At 48.4% G+C, this 21,480-nt stretch overlaps 1 protein-coding gene across 4 annotated transcripts in view; it reads left to right on the top strand.

The window, feature by feature from the left end:
* ARHGAP22 (Rho GTPase activating protein 22) overlaps positions 1 to 21,480 on the top strand; it is a 165,042-nt gene that overhangs the window by 26,684 nt on the left and 116,878 nt on the right. Inside the window, exon 1 of one of the 4 annotated variants that reach the window (XM_059397984.1) lies at positions 5,249 to 5,837. The exons of the other annotated variants lie outside the window; for them this stretch is intronic. Within the exon in view, the coding sequence (XP_059253967.1) occupies positions 5,804 to 5,837 (34 nt within the window). The 5' untranslated portion in view covers positions 5,249 to 5,803. Of the gene's footprint in view, positions 1 to 5,248; positions 5,838 to 21,480 lie in introns of those variants that run through there. 4 annotated transcript variants of the gene reach the window in all.

The raw sequence follows: 21,480 nt of genomic DNA, 5'->3' as shown, positions 1-21,480 counted from the left end.
GACCCAGAAAACTAGGGGTCCAGGCTCTAGACCCATTCTGGGGGCCTGGGCTGTGTATGCGAGGCTGTACCCTACACTGAGGTGTGTGCACGGGACTGAAATGAGAAGCCAGGTGAAGCATTTGAAGGAGGCATTGGGCCAACGGCAGAGGCAGACTTTAGACCTAAGGCCACAGGACCGTGGGAGCGCGGGCAGGGAGAGAGGCCCTGAAGCACCCAAGTGCCCTCAGGCAAAACCAAGGATATACTCAGAGCACTAGCAAGGCCAGGCCACCAAAGCGGCAGAAAAGTTCACCTTTGATGAATCCCACACAATTGTGCAATTAAAAACCCTAGAAAGAATACTTTAAATTCAACATACTCTTAAGTTTTGTTTATAGTTTATATTTAAATTATGGGTTATCATATTTAAATTATGGGTTAATTTTTAAATTATGGGTTGATTTGGGGTAATAATTATGGGTAATTTAAATTTTATATATTTAAATTATGGGTCAGGTCTTCATCAGCCCTGGCAAGAGGCCTTTTAGAAGGTTCCTGTGGCCTCAGGCATGAGGGATGAGGAGATAGTAAAGGTGCTGGACTCTGACTGCGGTCACTGAGCAGGGAGGGGACACTGAAACAGTGTCCAAAGGGGAGCATCAACGTCTGGTAGGCAAAGAGGGGCCGGCGGAGGATATATGTGGTGGAAGGTCAGCTGGAGTCATGAAGAGGACCAGCTGGCTCATGGCTCTCCTTCTCCTAGCCATCTGAGACGTTTCTAGGTTGACAGTGGGGCTTGGCCTCACTCAGTCATTCAGGGTCTCAGACCACAGGACCTCGGCCGCCTCCTGCATGGGCCTTCCAGGTGGCCCCAGAAAAGGGAGACAAGCCTGGAGGAGTGTTGGAGGGAGGAGTCCTATAGGCCAGGCCTAGAAGCTGCCTCATCGCGTCTGCTCAAAAACAATATCTAGGACAGTCACAAGGAGCTGCAAGGAGCCTGGGAAAGACAGGGCATCTGGACATGTCCAGGAGGGAGACAACGACAGAGCGGGTGCAGAGCTTGTCTCCTCTGCCCTCAGCAAGGAGTCAACCGTTGGGAGGCATACAAGGTCGACAGGGTAGGGCATGGACAGGGTTGGGCTGGCAAAAACACCTCACGACTGGCTCTCTGGAAGGCAAAAAAATTTAAGTCTGAATTGATAACGTGTTTCCTTGATGTAAATACTCCCACCACCGTCCATTTCAAACTACCAGCATGATCCCTGAACGAGGAGCTGCCAAGAGATGTGCGATTGAAACCCAATAAATGATGAATTAGGGTTCTTGAGAGAAACGGAACACACAGGAGAGAGCTATATATCTCTCAAGAGTATAATAAGAACATATACATATTTATGCATACATAGGTACTGTATGTTATAGAAGCTGAAAAGTCCCAAGACCTATAGTTGACAAGCTGGACACTAACGAAGGTTGTGTAGTTCTAGTTCAAAGGCCAGCAGGCTCAAGACCCAGGAAGAGCCAATTTTCAGTTCTAGCCCCAAAGACAGGAGAAAAAAAAAAAAAAAAAAAACCAATGTCCTGGCTGAAGGCAGTCAGGCAGGAGCGTTCCCTTCTTTGCATAGGAAGGTGGGGTTTTTCGTTCTTTTCAAGCCCTCGACTGATTGGGTGCGACCCACCCACACCAGGAAGGGCAACATGCTTTATTCAGTCTACTAATTCAAATGCCAATTTCATCCAGAAACACCTTCACATTGACACTGAGAGTAATGCTTGACCAAATGTCTGGCTGGGTGCCCCATGACCCAGTTAGAATGACATACAAAGTCAACCCTCACAATAGTATTTTCATCACGCGATACAATAGGTACAAATGACCTTGAGAATGTAGAAAGTACTAAAATGTAGTAAAATAATTAGTAAGTGATGTGAGTTGGGTAGGCATTCCGTTTTTAATCTGATTCAGTTCACTGTAGGTTTATGTAATGTAATATCTAATGATGCCTGCATTAAAATCACAAAATTCCTGAAAACTTAGCAATCAGCTCTCATTGGCTTTTGTTCTGGCTAGCTGTTCCAGCACACCACAGGGATGGGCATGAGTGACACACCAGAGAAATGGAACCTCAGCCTTCTGGCAACAGGGACAGAGAGCAGTCGAAGCAGGAAGTCAGGTGCTGGTGAGCACTGCGCAGGCATCTCAGACCCAGGGGAGCACTGTTTTCTCCCTCTGCCTCTAGAAGAGCACCCCCTATCCTCTCTGCAGGTTCTGGAATAGGGAAGCCGGGTCCTGCTATCTAGATGACATCTTGGTAAAAAAACAGAGGAAGGCTCGCCCTCCTGGTGGCAGCAGATCCCTCTAATAGTGCAAGAACACACAGCTTTGTCGGCGTTAGGGTTCCAGCCCTACTCCCCCCTCTACTGGACACCTTCGTACAGTGAACAGGCTGTAACCATACCTGTGGCTCCATGTGGAATGGAGCAGTCTCCCCTTGAGACTTGGGGGGGGGGACCCTTTTCCACTTTCTGACTGGGAGACTGGCAACACATGCCCCTGTCTAGGAAGAAGACTCCCTTGGGGTGACAGCAGGCAGTGACTGCCTCTGATATCCCCGGGCTCAAAGATATGCAATTATCTTCTAAAGTAGTGGTTCTCAACCCTGGCCACATGCTGGATCACCCGAGGAGCTTTTATGACTCCCAATGACCAGTGCACATGCCAGACTAAACAGGACCCAATGGCCAGCACACATGCCAGACTAAACAGGACCCGATGGCAGATGGGACACAGAAATTAGTTGTCAAAACTCCCCAATGTGCAGCCAGGGTTGAGAACCAATGACCTGAAGCAGAGCTGGACGTGGCCAGTGATATTGATGGGTGACCACCCGTCCAAGAGGTGTGCCTTCCAGCATCCGCCTTTGGAGAGTTCTGCCCTTCCAACACTCCTACTCACCCTTGAGGGCCTGGCCAAGTCAGGCCCACAGTGGCCTCGGAAAATGCCAGGCTGGAAACTGGGGGAGACCCAGGACCACTGCTGGGGAGGCAGTGCCATGTAGGCAGGGGCAAGGCCATGGGGAGAGGGCTGCCTTTCTACGTCTACTTCTGTGTGAGGCCTGTATTTTCCCTTTGTAAACTTGAGGAAGGAGGGGGCACTAATGTCCCTTCCAGCTGGACCCATCGTTCTCAGGTGCAGGGTGCAGACTAGCTCTTGCCCTGTTCCCAGCTTTACTTCTGGGTTTGAGCCCAGAGCCTCTGATATTTTTTCCGAGTCTAACACTGATCCCAGGAAAAGCAGGCGGGTGAGTGCAGCGACTTAATGTTATTGGGGTAAACAGCTGCACAGGAAAAGCACCCGGGGGTGGTTTCTTAACCAAAACAAGTGTGAGTGGACCCAAACTAAGTCTTCAGGGCATTTTCCTGCCTCTGGTTTGGAGGACGTGGTCCAGGCTGCATTACTCACAGGGCTTCACGATTGCTCAAGACATTGTCACTGGCCACGGGACCTCACCCTGTGACCCTGATGTCAACATGAGATTTTCCAGATCTGTAGCCTCCCCAGTCCTCCCGGGTGGCCTGTGTCCCAGCCTGACCCGGCCTCTACCTGGCCTGAAAGGAGAAGGAGGTCAATTTGGTCATTCAGTAGTATTTCTTGGAGCTGTCCCTCAAGGCAGTATTCCTCACAGGGCTCATGGCCTGAGTCCAGCCTGAGGCTCAGGACTGGGAATGCAGGAGGGGTGAGACACAGCTAAGAGCCCTGGGGAAGTGCTTAATGGCTCCTTCTGGTGGTAGAATCAGGAGAGTTTCAAAGGGACTTGCTCAGAATGATCAGGCTTATGCAACTGAAACTGTGGGAAAGGACACTCCTAGAAGAGGGAACCGCTGGTGCAAAGGCACGGGGGCACACAGGAGCTGCACAGTCACGTAGCATCAGCAGGAGATCGATCACGGATGAAGGCAGGGACTGTACCATGAAAGGCCTTGAATATTATCTCAAAATACTGATTCCTCTCTTCTGAGGGGTGGCTGAGGTCCGGAGAAAGGGACTGGATGCTGAGTAAAACAACGTTATCTCCATGGACTCTGCTTTCTTTGGGCCACCTGGCCATTGGACCCCCACATCTCAGTGAGTCCTTGACATCTCCAATTCTTCCCTCCTCTCTATATGCCAGACCCTGTCCTCTCTAACATGGATTGCTGCAAAGGCTAAACCACTAGCCTCCAGAGCTTCTGGACATCCAGCTACGGGATTTGATCCCACATTAATGCTTCATTTGGGGATCTGTGGGCATGGAGGCACTCTAGGGATCAGGGAGGGAGCAAGGCCATTCAAACAGAGCGGTCATCTTTCATGCTCCTCGTCTTCAATGGAGAGGACAACACAGCTCTCAGACTCAGAACAATCTAACCCCAGACACAAATCTCTAACACAGCACGTGGGGTCATTTCAGGGGCACAAAGACGATCCTCACCATCCAACAAGTTCACTGAGGACTCTCAAGCAAAAAACTGCTCCCAGGAGGTAGTTAGAATTTGGGAATTTAGAGAGACTGGCATCACAGAAAATCATCAGCTGTAGACACTGTCCAGGGTTCCGATTCCTGTCCTGACAGTATTGTTTGACTTTGGGCAAGTTATTTAACATTTCTGTGCCTTATTTTCTTTATCTGAAAAGCCATGACATTAGCACCTGCCTCAGAGAATTGGAGAATTAAATGAGCTGCGGGATATGAAGTACTAGCCTTACTACCAGACACATAGCAGGCACCTAATAAATGATAGCTATTACTGCCATTGCATTTCTTGGGCAATTTTTAGGCCTTGAGGCTGAACTCCCCCAAAGCACCACTATGCACTCTTTAGAGTTATGCTAGTATTAAATGGAAACATGACAATTTGCAGATTCACTACTTGGTGAACAGTTTCTGAGACCCTACTGTGTGTGGGCCCCAAACTAAGTGCTTCACCTGCATTCTGATTGCTGTCACCGTGTTAAGGCAGAATAAACATCCTCAGGGGGCATCCCTCTGCTTGCTGGTTGCTGGGCCCATCCCCAGAGGATGGGAATACCACCCAGGCCACCAGCTCGCCAGCTCAGCGTAAGACACACCTCTCTTTCACAGTTGAACAGTGAGCTCAGAAACCGCCTCCTAGCCAGCCCCCACCCCCACCCCTGCCGCCCATGGCTGGGGACATCAGGCAGAGCAGGTCGCATTGGACGGGCGGGGTCTCCCCTCTCTTCCAAGAACGCTGGACGGGAAGGGGGTTGCTTGGCAGGACAGAAGGACAGGGCAGCCGCGTGGATTTCCAGCGGCTTTCCTTTGCCGGCAGCTCGCCGGACGGGCCCTCCCCGCGCAGTGGGCGGATCCGCCCGCCCGGGAACCCAGAGCCTTCCAACCCGCCCGCGCGGCTGGGAACCCTCCTCGCGGACCCGCCCGTCTGCCCGCCACCGCCCGCCCCGCAGGGAGCAGAGCCCCACTCTCGGGGCTCCCGGATGGGTAGTGAGGCAGGCACCCCGGGGCAGAGGGGCAGCCATTCTGCCCCGCCCTGGCCCAGTGATTGATCAGCAGCCCTTACCGAGCCTTTTACTGGTTCGCTGGAATGGGAATTAATTCTGGGATGGATAAATAATGCATTGAGGTTTGTGTAGTCCAAGGCAAGCCATTGGTCAGCAGCAAGGAAAGGGAAACTCTCCTGTAAAGCCAGCAACCATGGGGGCTGGAGTGGGGCAGCAGGAGGGGCAGTTGGGCCAGAGGAAGAGAAAAGGGAAGTGGATGACAGCATGATCGGCCCAAGGACTCCAGCCTGGCGGCTTCTGGAATATGCTGAGCCCAAAGATCAGGCAAGCCAGGAGGGGTAAGTCCAACTTCCTGGGGCGGATCTGGGCATAGTGTGTGTCTCTTGGCTAACACGTGCAGACGCTGAGACGCTGCGGCACGGGGGGTGAGCTGAGGCAGGCATTCCAGGGGCATCCTCCTCATTGCCTGCCCAGTGAGGCTCCCAGGGTCTGTGGGCGTCAGACCAGAGCTGCTAGTGCCCAATGGCCATTTTAATGCTCTGGTCTGTGTGAGGGGGACCCTCACCCCATGGTCTGTGTTTTGCCGAGTTCCTGAGTTGCACAAAGTGACCAGGTGACAACTTCGGGAAAACTGTGTTCCTTTACTAAAAAGGAAACGCTCAATGCTCGTGATTTGCCCCAGCAGCCAAGCAGAAGTGGCCTTCACTAGAGAGGGCCATGTCCTGGCTTCTGGAGACTGCCAGGTCCAAGGGGGAGTCCTCGCTCCTGTGGCCTGGGAGGGTGCTGGGTAGAGCCTTCGGGAGCTGCCCAGGGCTGGGCTGCAGAAAACAATTCCTCGGGCAGGCCAGAGGCAGGCGGGCGCCCCCATGGGGAGAACTCCCAGGAGGCGGCACCGCCTGGAGATGAGAGTGCCGAGGGCATACATCTAGAAATAAGTCAGAGGTGGGAGTCTGGAGAATCTTGCTGGATGATCTTGTGGGACTGGGCTAGTGCCCACCAGCCAGCCTGTGTCCCTGCAGAGTGGTCTGGAGACCCAGGACAATTCCCTGGCCTAAGGACAGCATCACCCTAGGGACAGCAACTTCTTGGCCAGTGTCATTTTAGATAAGAACATCTGTCCTTTAAGAAAATAAAATGCATCTTTGCAGGTGGCCAGTGTTTACGGAGGGCTGAGCCTCACTTTGGAGCAATGAGTATGAGGACAGGTGGTTTGGAGGTGGGTGGAACATCTGCCTGGGGAGCTTGGAAACGGCGTGTCTCACCTGGTATGTGTGTGACAGGAATCCTCCAGCCTCCTGTGGATCACAGGCAACACACCCATCACATTAGCTATTCACAGATGACTACGGGGTGAGCTGGCCCTCCAGAGCATGGTCACCACTGCCGGGACCCTCTGTGGGTTGCTCCAAATGGATCGTAGCCTGTGGACCCCAGTGGGCAAAAGAGAGTTATGCATGGCTCTGCTGGGTAGGAGTGCAATTTAGTGACCTGAGCGGTAGGAATGCAATTTATTGATCACCTAAAGGGGTGGGACAGGCCCTACATGCCTTTTGAGAAAACTTAAGTCCACCGCCCCAGCCCTGTCGAATGTATTAGCCACTGGCCGGAAGTGGCTGTTGAGCCCTTGATATATGGCTAGTCCAAACTGAGAGACATACACACTAGATTTTGATGACTTGGCAGAAAAAAAGAATGCAAAATATCTTACTGATAATTATATTGCGTAAAGGCTGAAATGACAATAGGTGGATATGTTGAGTTAAATAAAATATGTTATTAAATTTAATTTCACCTATTTTTAAAGCAGCTACTGGAACTGCTATATTGTAAACTGTATTGTATTTATAAACTATTGATAAATAGTTACACATGTGACTCATATTATATGCCTGTTGTGTAGTGCTTGTCTAGAAAGAGGCTTCAGCGAAGGGGCTCTCAGGAAACCAGCCTTTGAAATCCCAAACTTCTTACAAGCAGTTGTCCTAGGTCAGTGGTTCTCAGCCAGGTGTGATCTTGCCCACTCCCCAGGGTACTTTTGGCATTGTCTGGAGACATTTTTGGTAGTTCCAACTGAAGGGCTACTGGCTTCTAGTGGGTAGAGAACAGGGACAAAACTGAACATCCTACAAAGCAGAGGACAAGCCCACAATAAGAATTATCTGGCCCCAAATGTCTATGGCCCTAAGGTTGAGGAACATTCTACTTGATGATATTATCTGGTAAGATACAGTAAAAGATGACGTTTATGGTGCCGTAAGTCAGCCTACCATTTACCCACAAAAATGTATGTTCATATACTATGGTAAGAAGCATTCTAGGAGCATCTACTACAAGTGTAGCATCCAGAGGAAGTGTGAGGTCTTTGGGCTGTGAGCTGGGAGGTGACAGGGAGCTAACTAGGCAAAGAATGGTGGAAGAACAAGGCCATGTTGCAAGCAGGGTGCGGCATGTGTGGGTGCCTTGGGAGGGGCGGGTGCATGGGAATAGGAGTTGGGAGCTGGGGGCAGGGAGGGGCAGCAGGCACAGCACGGGGCTGGGACCAGGTCTGGAATTGGCTTGTGTAAGGTCAGGCTTGCAGCTTGTTAAGGAATAGTTCTCCCTGGGGACGTTTCTGGAGAAATACAGACCAAGTTTGTGTGTGTGTGTGTGTGTGTGTGTGTACCATTAAGTAATTGGGCCGTGGTAGAAGTGGTAAAAAGAAGAGCACACCTCAAAATTCATCCCCCTCTCATTGAACATTTTAGGAGCAGGGCAGGATACATGTCATAAACACAGCGAGTCAGAGTACGCAGATCACAGCCCTTGGTATCCAGACACCGCCTTGTCGCAACCATCCATATTCCAGATAGACCTCCAGGCAATATCGCTACGTGGATATGCTAGGTTGCACGAAAAAGACTGGGGTGGCTTTCTGAGATAGTTCATAAAATCAGCCTCAGCCAGCTCAAAAGCCTCTGGGGTCTGGCCCAAACACTGCTCGGCAGATAGGGGCTCCCCAGGGACCCTTCTTCAGAGGCATGTTGGCTGTTAAATTCCTGGCAGACCTCCATCAGGCCAGCCCTGAGTGAGCACGCAGAGGCTGCTAACACCCTGACAGCTGTGCTCAGTTCTCCTTTCTAAGGAGGGGGAGATGTCAAGATCAAGACCCTCCCAAGGAAAACCCTATTGTCCTTTACCAGTACATAGAACTAAGTTTGTTCAATTTTCATGCCCCGACCACGCTCAGTTTCTAAGAAGTTAGAGGTAAAGAGGCAGGTGTTGGTATGTGGACACACACACATGGAGAAGGCAATTCAAAAAAACAGGCACCCAAACTAGCTGGAAGTGGCTCAGAACAGACAGGTGAATTCAAATAGTATGCTTGCATTTAAGTGCAGCATGAAATTCAGACTGATGTCAGGAAGGTGGTCCAGATTCCCTCAAATCAGCGTGCATCCTCCATTAATACAATAAGTGATTTTAACTCACCATTGTTTGCTTAGGACCAGTTCACACTCATCCTAGCTAGTCATGGCCTATTGGGTCCAGGCTGTTTGGAGCCAGATGTGTTTCCCTGCTTTACCCCTGGGTCCAGAGGTCTCTTCCAGAGACACTTTCCTATTGCTTTGCCCCAGCAAGCTCCTCCTCTACTGAGTCCCATTTCCATATTCCCAGAGTAGAACTAGAAGAGATAGTTTACCCCTGCCTTTACCAGTTTTCCCAGAAGAAAAATAAGATAAATTCACTAAAACTCTTTGAATGTATTACATATACAATGGAGCAAGTCACAAGTCTGTGTGCTTTATGACATGGTGAAAGTTGTGATTTCTTTTTCAATATAGAAAATAAAAATGTAGAGCAGGTACCTTCTCTTCTGGGAATAAGAGAGGAAGAGCATCGGAGCCTCATGTCATTCCCTCAGGCCCACTACCATGTTCACATGGCCTAGGCCCACATCCTAGGCCTTCCCCACTACTCCCTCCTCTGCTCACAGAGTCCCTGGGAGCACCTGGTTAGAACCAGACCTGATTCCCCATCTCTCCAGCCATAGTCAGAACAGAGCCCCAAAATACTTGACCCTGATGCAGCCCCAGCTGGCTGGGTTGGTTCCCCTTTCTGAAATTCCACTGTAATCGGACTTGGGTCTTCAGAGACTGGTGTGTTCTGTCAGTCTTGAGTGAAGCATATTCCTCTGGCCTTTCCCTAGTCCACAAGGATGAGGAATGCGGTGCAGCCCTGTTGCTTTATCCAAAGAGCTCTGGACTCTGCCTGTCTCACTTATCCTCCTGCCTCACCCACCCTCAGCCATCATCATCTCTCACCTGGACTTTGGCAGTAAGACTGCCTCACTCCTACCCACCCTCATCCGTTCTCCAATCCAAAGCCAGGGCTATGTTTTCATGTGTAAATCTAGGCATACATTCATCTCCAGCCTCTTCCCCAATGTAGAATCCTTCAGTGGCTTCCCCATTGCTCCTTGGGGTAAAGTCCAAACCCTTACCATGGCCCACAAGACCCCCCTTACAGTCTAGCCAGTGGCCACCTCTCCAGGCTCCTCTCACTCTCCAGGCGCCAGCCACATGGGCCTTCTTCCCGTTCTTCAACTGTTCCCCCGGCCTCCTACCACAGGGCCTTAGCACACCATTTTCCCTGCCTGGAATGCCTCTCCCTTCTCTCTGTCTCTCTCGCTATCTCTATCTCTTTCTCTGTCTCTCCCTCTTTCTTTCCCTCTCCTCCCTACACACAGGCATTCCTTGACTCCAACTCACCTTCCAGTTCTCAGTTCAAGTGTTGCCATCCAGGGAAGTCCTCCCATATACCGCAATCTAAGCTAGGTTCTCTGCTGCAAGCTCTCCCTTCTTTACAGCATTTACCTTGGATTAGAGTTGTACACTCTCAGATGGAATGATCTGATGGACACTTGTCACCCCACTGGACTGAGTTCCACGAGGGCAGGAACCATTTGTGGTTTTGAATATCATACTTCAATATCAGACACCAGAAGGAACTCAGTACATATATTTTGAATGGAGGGTGGATGGATGCATGGGTGGTAGGGAAAGCATTAGCCTGGGAGGTGGAAGCACTGTCTGCCCTAACTGATCCAGGTCCTTAGGAAAGTCAGCCCCCTCCCCCAACTGATTTATATAGTGCAAATATTTTCCCTATGTGTTGTGTGACTTTTACTTTTTTTATCAGGGTTTTTTTTTCCCACAGATGTACATCAGTTTTTAATTTTTATGTCACTATCCTATCAATATTTTCTGTCAGGGTTTCTGCCTTTGTTTAGAATATTTCAAAATAAAATTGATGTTGCTATGAAGGAGACCCCTTCTTTTAGCAGAAATCACGGAACTCATGGGCCATGTTTCAGCAGCTCTAGCCATCAGTGTCTTGGAAGCCTTGATGAATGGGCAGAGCCTGGTCAGTCCTTTGGTGATGGACAAAGAAAGCTCTAGAAGACAAAGTACTTTGAGTGGACTCATTGTTCTTAATTTTCCCCATAGGAAAGTAAACCATCATTTACTATGTGTCCTCCATGCTCGAGGAATCTCTACTGTATTTCATGAATTCTCATAACCACACTATGAAGGGGCATCAGTGCTCCCATGTTAGCAGATATGGAAAGAGCATCATAGGGGCCCTGCCCACAAGTGGCGCCATATGTACTCATGTCTTTCCGATGCCAAGGCTTCTGACCTCTCTCCCTGACCCAGGGCAGGGATCCACACCAGCCAAAGACCATGGTCGGTAGCCCTGCATGTCCCAGGTGGGATGGGAGTGGGGGGAGAGTATAGATCTTTCCAGTCATAAGATGCAGTCATTTGTTTTTATTTTTATTTAATTTTTAATTTTTAAAGTGTGTTAAACTAACATATAGTATTATACTAGTTTTAGGTGTATAATATAGAGATTCAACAATTCTGTACATTACGCAGTGCTCATCGCTCTAAGTGTCCTCTTAATCCCCTTCACCTATTTCAGTCGTCTTCCTTCTGGCAACCACCAGTTTGCTCTCTCTACTTAAGAGTCTGGTTTTTTGTCTCTTTTATTCTTTGTTCATTTGTTTTGTTTCTTAAGTTCCACATATGAATGAAATCATGGTATTTATTCTTCTCTGACTTATTTCACTTAGCATTATACCTTCTAGATGCCTCCATGTTGTTGCAAATGATAACATTTCATTCTTTTTTATGGCTGAATAATATTCCTGTGTGTGTGTGTGTGTGTGTGTATCTGTATGTGAGTATTTGTGTGTATATATATGTATGCACATCTTCTTTATCCATTCATCTATTCATGGACACTTGGGTTGCTTGCATATCTTGGCAATTGTGAATAATGTTGCAATAAGCATGGGGGGCACATATCTTTGAAAATTAGTATTTTTACTTTTTTGGAGAAATATCCAATAGTAAAATTACTGGATCATATGGTAACTCTATTTTTAATTTTTTGAGGGAACTCCAGACTGTTTTCCACTGTGGCTACACCAGGTTGCATTCCTAACAACAGTACACGAGGGTTCCTTTTTCTCCACATCCTTACCAACACTTGTTTCTTGTGTTTTTTATTTTATCCCTTCTGACAGGTGTGAGGGGATAGCCCATTGAGATTTTGATTTGCATTTCCCTGGTGATCAGTGATGTTGAGCATCTTTTCATATGTCTGTTGGCCATCTGGATGTCTTTGAAAAAATATTCATGCCTTCTGCCATTTTTAATTAGGTTATTTGCTTTTTTGGTGTTGTGGTGATATTTTTAAGAAGATGCTCACTGCATATGAACACATGGAGATTAAATTTAGACAACTATTGGAATATTTAAGGTTGAATTATTAATATGTAGTAGGAAACTCTGCAAATGAAAAGAAGCAAGATAATTATGAACTCCAGGGAAAGCCAGTGATGCATAAAAGGAAAAATTACTACAATATCTACATAGCTCAACTGGGAATAGCAGTTACATAGTGAAAATTAATAATGCAAATTTGGCATGTTGAACAAACCAAAATTACAATATAACTATGGTGGGAGGATGGAGTGGGTACTTGTGTATGATGGGGCCAGGGGAGTCAAAGAAATAAAGTCCTCACTTTCCATCATGATAGGTCAACAAATAATACTTAAAAAAGAAAAATCAAGAAGTGAGTTGGCATAAAAACAAATATTTAAGTCAATGCAACAGGATAGAGAACCCAGAAATACACCCAAGCATGTATGGCCTATTAATTTATGACAAAGAAGCCAAGAATAAAGGATGGGGAAGGGAGAGTCTCTTCAGTAAATGGGGAAAACTGGACAGTCACATGCAAAAGAACAAAACTAGACCATTTTCTTATACCATATAGAAAAATCATCTTGAAATGGATCAAAGACTAAGACCTGGAGCCATAAAACTCCTAGATGAAAACGTAGGTGGTGAGCTCCTTGATGTTGGTTTTGGTGATGATTTTTTTTTTTTTAATTTGACACCAAAAGCAGAGGTAACAAAAAACAAAAACAAAAATAAATGCGGGACCACATCAAACTTAAAAGCTTCTGCACAGCAAAAGAAACCATCAACAAAATGAAAATGGGAGACACTATTTGCAAATCATGTATGTAATAAGGGCTCAGTATCCAGTATATATAAAGAGCTCACACAATTTAATAGCAAAAAGATAAAATCCAAGCAATTCTATTTAAAAATGGGCAGAGGAACTAAATACAGACATATTTAAGACATACAATTGCCGATTGTATGTCTGATCGCCAGTCAGCAGAATTTATGTCAGGGAAACGCAGATCGAAACCACAAGAGATACTGCCGCAGACCTGTTAGAATGGCTATGGTAGGGCACCTGGGTGGCTCAGTGGGTTAAGCCACTGCCTTCGGCTCAGGTCTTGATCTCAGGGTCCTGGGATTGAGTCCCGCATCAGGCTCTCTGCTCAGCAGGGGGCCCGCTTCCCTCTCTCTCTCTCTCTCTCTCTCTCTCTCTGCCTGCCTCTCCATCTACTTGTGATCTCTCTCTGTCAAATAAATAAATAAAATCTTTAAAAAAAAAGAATGACTATGGTAAAATAAACAAACAGAACCCAAGAGATCGCGAGGATATGTTGTCTTCAGGGAAGGTATGGGGAAAAGGGAACCGTGGCACACTGTTGTTAGGAATGTAAGTTAGTACAGCCAGTAAAAACAGCATGGAGGATCCTCCAAAAATTAAACAGAGAACTACCATAGGATCCAGCAACCCCACTTCTGAGCCTATATGCAAAGGAATTGAAAATGGGATATCAGAGGCATCTCTGCCCTCCTGTGTTCACTGCAGCGTTAGTCACAACAGCCAAGATATAGAAGCAACCTAAATGTCCATCAAAGGATTAATGGACAAAGAAGATGTGGTGTGCAGAAAGATACAGTGGATTATTACTCAGCCATGAGAAAGAAATCCTGCCATTTGTGACAACATGGACTGACCTTGAGAACATTGTGCTGAGGTCAGAGAAAGACAGATACGACATGGTGTCACTTATATGTGGAAACTAAAAAGGGCAAACTTATAGAAACAGAGAGTAGATAAGTGGCTGCCAGGGATGGGGGGGAGGGGACATGGTGGAGGGGTGAGTAGGGAGAGTTTAGTAAAAGGGTGCAAACTTTCTGCTATAAGACAAAGAAGGTCTAAGGATCTGATGTAAAACACAGTGTCATAGTTGGTGACACTATATGGTGTAACTGAAATTGGCTAGCAGAGTAGAACTGGCGTGTACTCCCCCACACAAAAGAAAGAAATATATGATGTGATGAGTGGGTTCATCAACTAGGTGGGTGAGTCAAGGGGAAAAAATGGGAATGAATGAATACTATTAGAAATGGAGAGGTAAATAAAAGGGCCAAACTAAAAAGGATGAAAGTGACTGCCTCCTGGGGTTGGGGAATGGGAGGTAGTAGAAGAACAGGAGATTGCCAGTTTTCACACCAAGGCTTGTAGGACCACTTGAAATGGTTGGTTGAAGAGTGATAGCCCAAAGATCACATAATCTCATATCAGTTCAGGCTAGAAGATTGCTCTGAAGGGATGACTGTGAGGTTCCCAGAGCTCCTCTGATTGCTTGGTTCTGAATAGTGTGGCCTTCCAGGATATGCCCATGGTGACTCCATCCTGCTCCCCTGCCCAAGCTTGTCCACTGATGGCTCCCTAAGACAGAGCACTTCCATGACCCTAAGAGTTGAATGGCAAAGGGACAGTAGCCTACTTAAGTGACGTAGTATCTGGCTTTTCCTGAGACTCAGAGAGAGGATCTGGGGCTGGGAGGGGGGTCAGGGATGTGGGCTAGGGGAACAGTTTCTGGAGAGTAGAACTGGGGTCTGGGCCAGAGGCCAGGTAGGGACTAGGGATGCAGACAGCAGCTTTTGCTGCAGAAGGAAGGCCACAACAGGCTTGCACAGTGGTCTCCTTATCCTAGGCCAGGCTCCAGTATCCCACTACTGAAGGCTGTCATCTTCCCCAGTGGTTCAAGTGCCCAAGCCTACATTTTCTCTACCCCTGGCTGGGTCTTCTACCCCCACCCGGAAGACTGAGCTCTCTCCTCTCCCTCCTCCCAGAAGTTTGCTCAGAAATAAAATGAAGGGGGCACCTGGGTGGCTCCATCAGTTAAGCATCTGCCTTCAGCTCAGGTCATGATCCCAAGCTTGGGAGCCCCTTTTCAGGCTCCCTGCTCAGCGGGGACCCTGCTTTTCCCGTTGCCTGCCCCTCCCCCTACTTGTGTTTTCTCTCTCTCTCTCTCTCTCTGCTTTTCTCTCTCTCTCTCTCTCTCTCAAATAAATAAATAAAATCTTTTTAAAGAATGAAATGAAATGAAGCTGCAAAGTCCCCCTAGATGAACCAAAAGTCTAGGACCAGCCTCAAGGACCTGGTCAGAGGAAGTAAAATTCCCAATTTGAGAATCTTTGGACAATAGTGGCCTCAAAGTACATTGCAGCCTGATTTTGTGACTACTGCTTATTGTAGGATTTTCATGATTCATTTCTAATATTTTCCTAATTTTTTTTAAATCGAAGCATAATTCACATATAGTAAAATGTCCAGATCTGTAGTGTATAGCTCTGACCACCACCCAGGTCAAGACACAGACCCTTTCCTTTAACCCCAGAAAGTTCCCTCCTCTTTCCCCATCCCTCTTCACTCTCCTCACAGCCAGACAACCAGACACTCTTCTGATTTCTGTCACCATGGAAAGAAATCATGGTATAGTGGTTTTGCCTATCCTTAAACTTCATATAAATGGAATCATAGGATATGACTCTCTCATTACTAACACATCAAAGGCCCCAGAGAGCCTTTGCACTTTCTTCTCCAGGGAAGGAAGGCAGGAAAGTCAGAAAATGTCTGCCAAGCAATCAGCATGTGCCTTATACCAGCCCTGTGAGTCACGGGAGAAAATGGAAGCAAGATAGTTTAAGTAAAATGCTCAAAATCACCCCACTAATAAAATAAAAAACAGCTTAACCACAGAACTCTGAGGCTCAAGAAGCTCCCTTCCCGCAATACTGGCCTGTCCAAAAGTGGGGACTGGGTGGTGTCACCGAGTTGCGTGGATCCCAGAGATGATAGGCTATGTGATCCCTGGGAAGCACCTGTTTCCATGGTATTCACAGTGCCATCATCGCCAGGTGTGGGGACAAAAAAAGAAGATGAGGTCATGCCATCCACTTTGTCCTGGTGTGTCTCAGATTTGTTCAGCTGGAAATCGCCCTGGCTGAGCAGCAGGCTGGTAGAAAAGGGGAAGGACTCTGGATTTTGGAAGAAGAGAGTGGGTATCCTGTGGAAGGGCCTTCACGAGTGGAAGCAGCATGGTGGGCCACGGGTGCAAAGGTGTGTCTTGGGTCCCGGTGGGCCTGGCCCCCTGCATGCCTGCTGGTGCTGAGGAATTCTAGCCTTGGCTGCTATTTTATTTCAGATCTCCACATTTCTGACCAATTAGCCAGCTGGAATACTGCAGATTCAGATGCCTTCACCTCCCTGATCACACAAGGAGTCACACATAGATTCAACTTTGTGCGCTGGCCAGTATTTAATAATAGCAATAACCATCACTCGTGTCTATTGACCTCATGTAACTATGCTTTAGAACAAGCGCAACTCATGAAGCAACCTTCTTTGCAACCATCCTAGAGTGGGGGGTGGGGGGCAGGCCTGCCCCTGTCCCTGCCTGGGTAAGGCCCCGTGACAACTCTGGCCACTCTTGGGTGATGACTTGCCCTAGAGTCACTTTCATTTGCAAAATGCAAGACCACTTCAATATTTCCACATCCTTCCCAGGGCTACAGAGCTGATTTTTGCCGACCTCTTTGAAAGTGTGCCTCTCGGTCTGGTCCTCGTGTAGGAGATCATATCTCTCAAGTCTCGTTTCCTGGCTGGAGTTTCCATCTCTATGTCCTGTGACAACCACCATCTATGAAATCTCCTTTCATCTTCAAAAGACCCTTAGTCTTTTGAAGAGAGATCACCATTGCCCCATTTGTCAGATGAGGAAACTGAGTTCCAGAGAGCTAAAAGAACTTGCAGCCAGGAGTGGCAGTGCTGGGATTCAAAACTCAAAGGCTCTTGAACGCCATTGTACACTTCCTTATTTATGTTGTAGGGCCCTCTCCAGGCAGCAGGAAAGGAAAGCCTTCTGAGGCAGAGAAAGCCTCATGGGTCAAGACCAAGGGCGCATGTGCTGGGCAAGCTATGAGCCCCCGGCTATGACGGCAATGCAAGAGGGCAGGGTGAAAATGGTAATACATCCCAAGGAAGAGACCCATCCCATATCCAGGTAGGGCTCAAATAAGGGAGTGACGTGGCTGGAGGGAGCATTAGGCACTGATACTCACTGCAGTGTGGGCAGTGTGTCTGTAGGGAGTGGCTGAGGGCAGGGAGAGAGCCAGTATCCAATACAGGCTCCAGGAGCAATGGCATCTCCCACCTGCCAGTTGCAGAGGGGGTGAGGGTACAGAGCATGTCTACTCAGAGTACCCAGCCATTCCCAGCTCGGTTCCCCTGCTTCTGGATGCTGTTCCAGCCCCCAGAGTGTGTCCTGGAAAGCTGCATTGCAGATCCAGGCCTCCTTTCTCCTGCCTCTCCTCCCAGGTCCCGGCTGATAGGGAAACTCGGGTCTTTACCTTTAGACAATGTCCAAAGTTCATAACACCAGCACTCTTAGAACACAGGACTCTACCAGATGTCCGGGGCTAGAGTTGCTCCAAGTTGGACTTCTGACCCCAGAGAACTAGAGAGCTGGCCAAGTCCTTACAGTTTGAAGGTGAGAATGAAGGATTTATTTGCAAGTCAGGCCTACATTGGGTTAGGTAGGCCTGGGCCAGAAGACCACCTTCGGCCCCACCCCCCACTTCAACAGGCAGGGACATGCCCTGACTCTGCTGAAATCATCAACAGCCTCAATGATTACTTAGCCAAGGGTATAGAATATATTGATCCAAGCTAATGGCTTGTAGGCAGACAGAAATGAAATTTATAATCGATACTGAATGACGTTGACTCCACCAATCTTGGGCTCCTGGTGAGTGACCTGCTGATCTTAACAGAACTGGAGGTGGCGAGGCTGTGGCAAGCTGCTCTGGGACAAGGTGTGGAGAGAGGAAGGAAGCTTCAAGGCGCTCAGCCAGTGGGAATAAAAAACAGTACTAACCACCAATCACTCCGCGTCCTCCCTTTCCTAAAGCACTTTCAAAATACCCTTCATTTCATCCTCACCAAAGTCTAAGAGGTGGATAGGATTTGTTGTTTGCTCCCATTTTATATGGAAATCTGTGACTCCAGGAGGCCAGGGGGCCTCAGGTCTCCAAATTCTATGCCCCTTCTGTGATCTCATGCAACCACTCTGGACCAAACGCCAAACTAGGAAAAGTAGGAAAATGCTGGTTTGGCTCTGAGCTTTATCTCCTTGCTTGCCACTTCTCTGTTTACAGGAATTAAATCAGTGATCTCGTGCCCTTTACCTTTTTAATTGGTTGAAAACAGGCTGAGGGCAAGAGAAATCCTGTTGGTAGATCTCTTCCAAACCAAGAAGATCGTCTAGAGAGGTACCGGTTCTCTTGGACTTGATTTTCCCCATGTTCTTTGAACTTGAGGATTCCTGTCTCAAGATCATTCATTCACTCAGCAAGCATTTTATTGAGAGGTTCTGTGCTATGGTGTGGGGATCCAGGCGTGGGGAGGACACCTTCCCTGGCCATAAGAAGCTCACAAATCAATATGGCGCAGAGATGTGTGGCCAGATGTATGTGCCAGTCATGGCAGTGGCATAATGGATGGAAGTTGACCCCTCTGCTTTGAGAAGCTCCTGGGCAAGTCTTCACATGTTAGGAAACAGTTACACTGATGGCTCAAGAGTGAGTCAGGACTCATCAGGCTGGCAAGCACAGAAATACAGAGATGTGGCATCAAACGGCCCATGCGGGGGCCAGTCACTGGTGCGGAAAGAGTGACGTATGTGGTGTGAGTGGGAGGTAAAGCTGCAGATCTCACAGAGCACTGGCTCAGCTCACAGAGGCCTTCTCCTCGTCTCTTCTTCATACCCGTGTCAGTGATGGCTCAGGCACAGGAGGCCCAGCAAGAGGGACGTCACTGTGTGATGATGTTGGAGGTCCAGCTTGTAGATAGAAATGGATGGAGGTCCATCAAACTCGTCTTTCTCAAAGGAAGAGTTTTTTTCATTAGTCTTGAGCAGGAGAGGTTAGGGTATAATCTGTTTGAAGGGAGCGATGTGGGTCCTGTGAGAGTTGGTGTTAAGAGCTGGGGAGCCAGAATTCCCAGGTCTGACTTCACGTTCTCTCATCCTGGCTCCTGTGCCCCCTGCTGGCCACACCCTTGCTTCCCCAGGCTTCTATAGTGTAGGGCATGCAAAAGTTTTCCTCTATCCTCTTAGGTTCTGAACCTGGGTCCTGTTAATTAAACTGGCAGAAAACAGAAAAACAGGAGGAAAGGCAGTTAAACCCCGGGGGCAGTACTATGGGATGGTGATTAGGAAGCTTATGGTAGATAAGGCTGTTTAGTAAGGTTTGTTATTCAGACTATAATCAGAGTCTCACTCTCCTCTTCCTTACACGGGAATAGGAAAGGCATCTATACAGGAAATTCATACCCTTCTTTTAGGCAGAAAGAGGGGAGAGAGAGAGAGAGAGCTCCTTCAGCACTTGCTATTTCTCAATTGCCGACAACTCAAAATAATCAATGTGCCACATAGCTGTGTTGCCATCCACAGTGGTATTTTGCGGGGGGCATAGCCCGCTCCCCTCCAGTGTTCGTGCCATTCTTTCATCCAGCTTCAACCTCCCCACTGGCCTTCCAGCCTCCCAGCCTTCCTCCTGCTGTCTTCATGTTCCCTTTTCCCCTTACATGTGCCATGATGACCATGAGACCTTGCATTTGGGTGTCTCTGCTCCCCCTTTACCTCTGTGAAGGCAGGCACATGCCTTCCATCTCCGTGCCCCCAGAGGCTAGCACAGAGTGGATGCCCAGGAGACCCGCATGAATGGACCAGTGAATGTCAGATCCAGCTGAATCTTTGGGGGTGTGCTGTAGGGAAGCACAGACCAAGCTGTTCCGGTGTCTCTCTGCCTTCAGCTCCCCCTTGCCAGAGACCAGCACCAGCGGAGCTGGGAGGCAGACCCAGGAAGAGCCAACAAGTATAACTTTTAAGAATGTGATCTTTTAGGGACTCCTGGGAGGCTCAGTTAAGTGGCTGCCTTTGGCTCAGGTCATGATCCCAGGGTCCTGGGATCGAGTCCCACATCAGACTCCTTGCTTGGCAGGGAGCCTGCTTTTCTCTCTGCCTGCCACTTCCCCTGCTTGTGCGCAAGTGCTCTCTCTCTCTCTCTCTGACAATTTTTTTTTTAAATGTGACCTTTTATATCGATTTTTTTAAATCATTAGAGTAACCATTATGAAAAAATCCCAACTTTCTAGACAACTTCAGCACTATCTTAGTATTTGTACTTCTCATGTGTGGAGGAGTAGGTTGTGCCCCTTGCTGTCTTTCATCCTCCAGGCCCTGAAGTGAGATCCCTTAGGAGGGCATGGCTGCTTCTCTAGGCCCTCTAGTTGGGGGACCTAGCAGAGAACAGATGACCAAAGGGAGTCCAGAAAGAATGCTAGGTAACAAGTGGGGAAAAAAAAAAAAAGAAAAGTCAGGGACACTCAGGAACCCTGGTGTTGTAGTAAATCACCTGGGGCTCGAGCCGTCTGTATTCCCAGGACAGCCTGGGCACCTGACGAGGCCCCCTCACCGTCGGCTGCAGATTGCATTAACGTTATGAAACCGACTTCTCTGGCCCTCCAGATTACCCCTTCCATTACCTCACCTCTCTGCTCAATCAATCTTTCAGCCTCAATACTTACCCTTTAAATCAATTCCACTCGGAGAGCCATCTTGCTGGTTTTCCAGCCTGGCTTTAAAATCCCATCGACTTGCATAAATCAATTATGTTTTAGCTCCTGGGCAGCCACGCCTCCACGCTCCTGGGGTTGCACTTATAGAGCTGCAGATGGAAAGTCATCCCTAGCCAGGCTGCAGGGCGCCCAACCCTACAGGGGTGAGCACTGTTCTGGCCAGATACTCGAGCACCCGCCCGAGGCTGATGCTGCTGCCACAGGCCTATTTGGAAGGCCTGGAAAGCCACTGGCTGTGTTAGGTGGGATTCTCCTAAGCAGACCCTGAGATGAGGATTGTCATGAAATCATTTATCAAAGAGGTGCTGCCAGGAAACCCCAGTGAGAGGGTGGGGCAGCAGGACAGGGAAGAGAGCCAAGCTTGGCAGATGCTCAATCCAGGGAGGTGTCAGCCTGAACCTTCTGGAACTTTGAATGACACCTGAACTGTGAATGACACCTCTTTACCCATCTGAGTGGCTTCCAGCCAGAAAACAGGCTGCAGGAGTTTTCAGGCTCCTACACCCACGAGGCTCAGGCCAAGGGCTGGGGGCTGGGGCATGTAAATTCCCAGGCACTTCCGGTTCTCCT

This window comes from Mustela nigripes, chromosome 4 (genome assembly GCF_022355385.1).
Source record: "Mustela nigripes isolate SB6536 chromosome 4, MUSNIG.SB6536, whole genome shotgun sequence".
Classification (NCBI taxonomy): domain Eukaryota; kingdom Metazoa; phylum Chordata; class Mammalia; order Carnivora; family Mustelidae; genus Mustela; species Mustela nigripes.
Note: the sequence above shows the minus strand (reverse complement) of the source record. Positions and strands in the feature narration are given on the sequence as shown.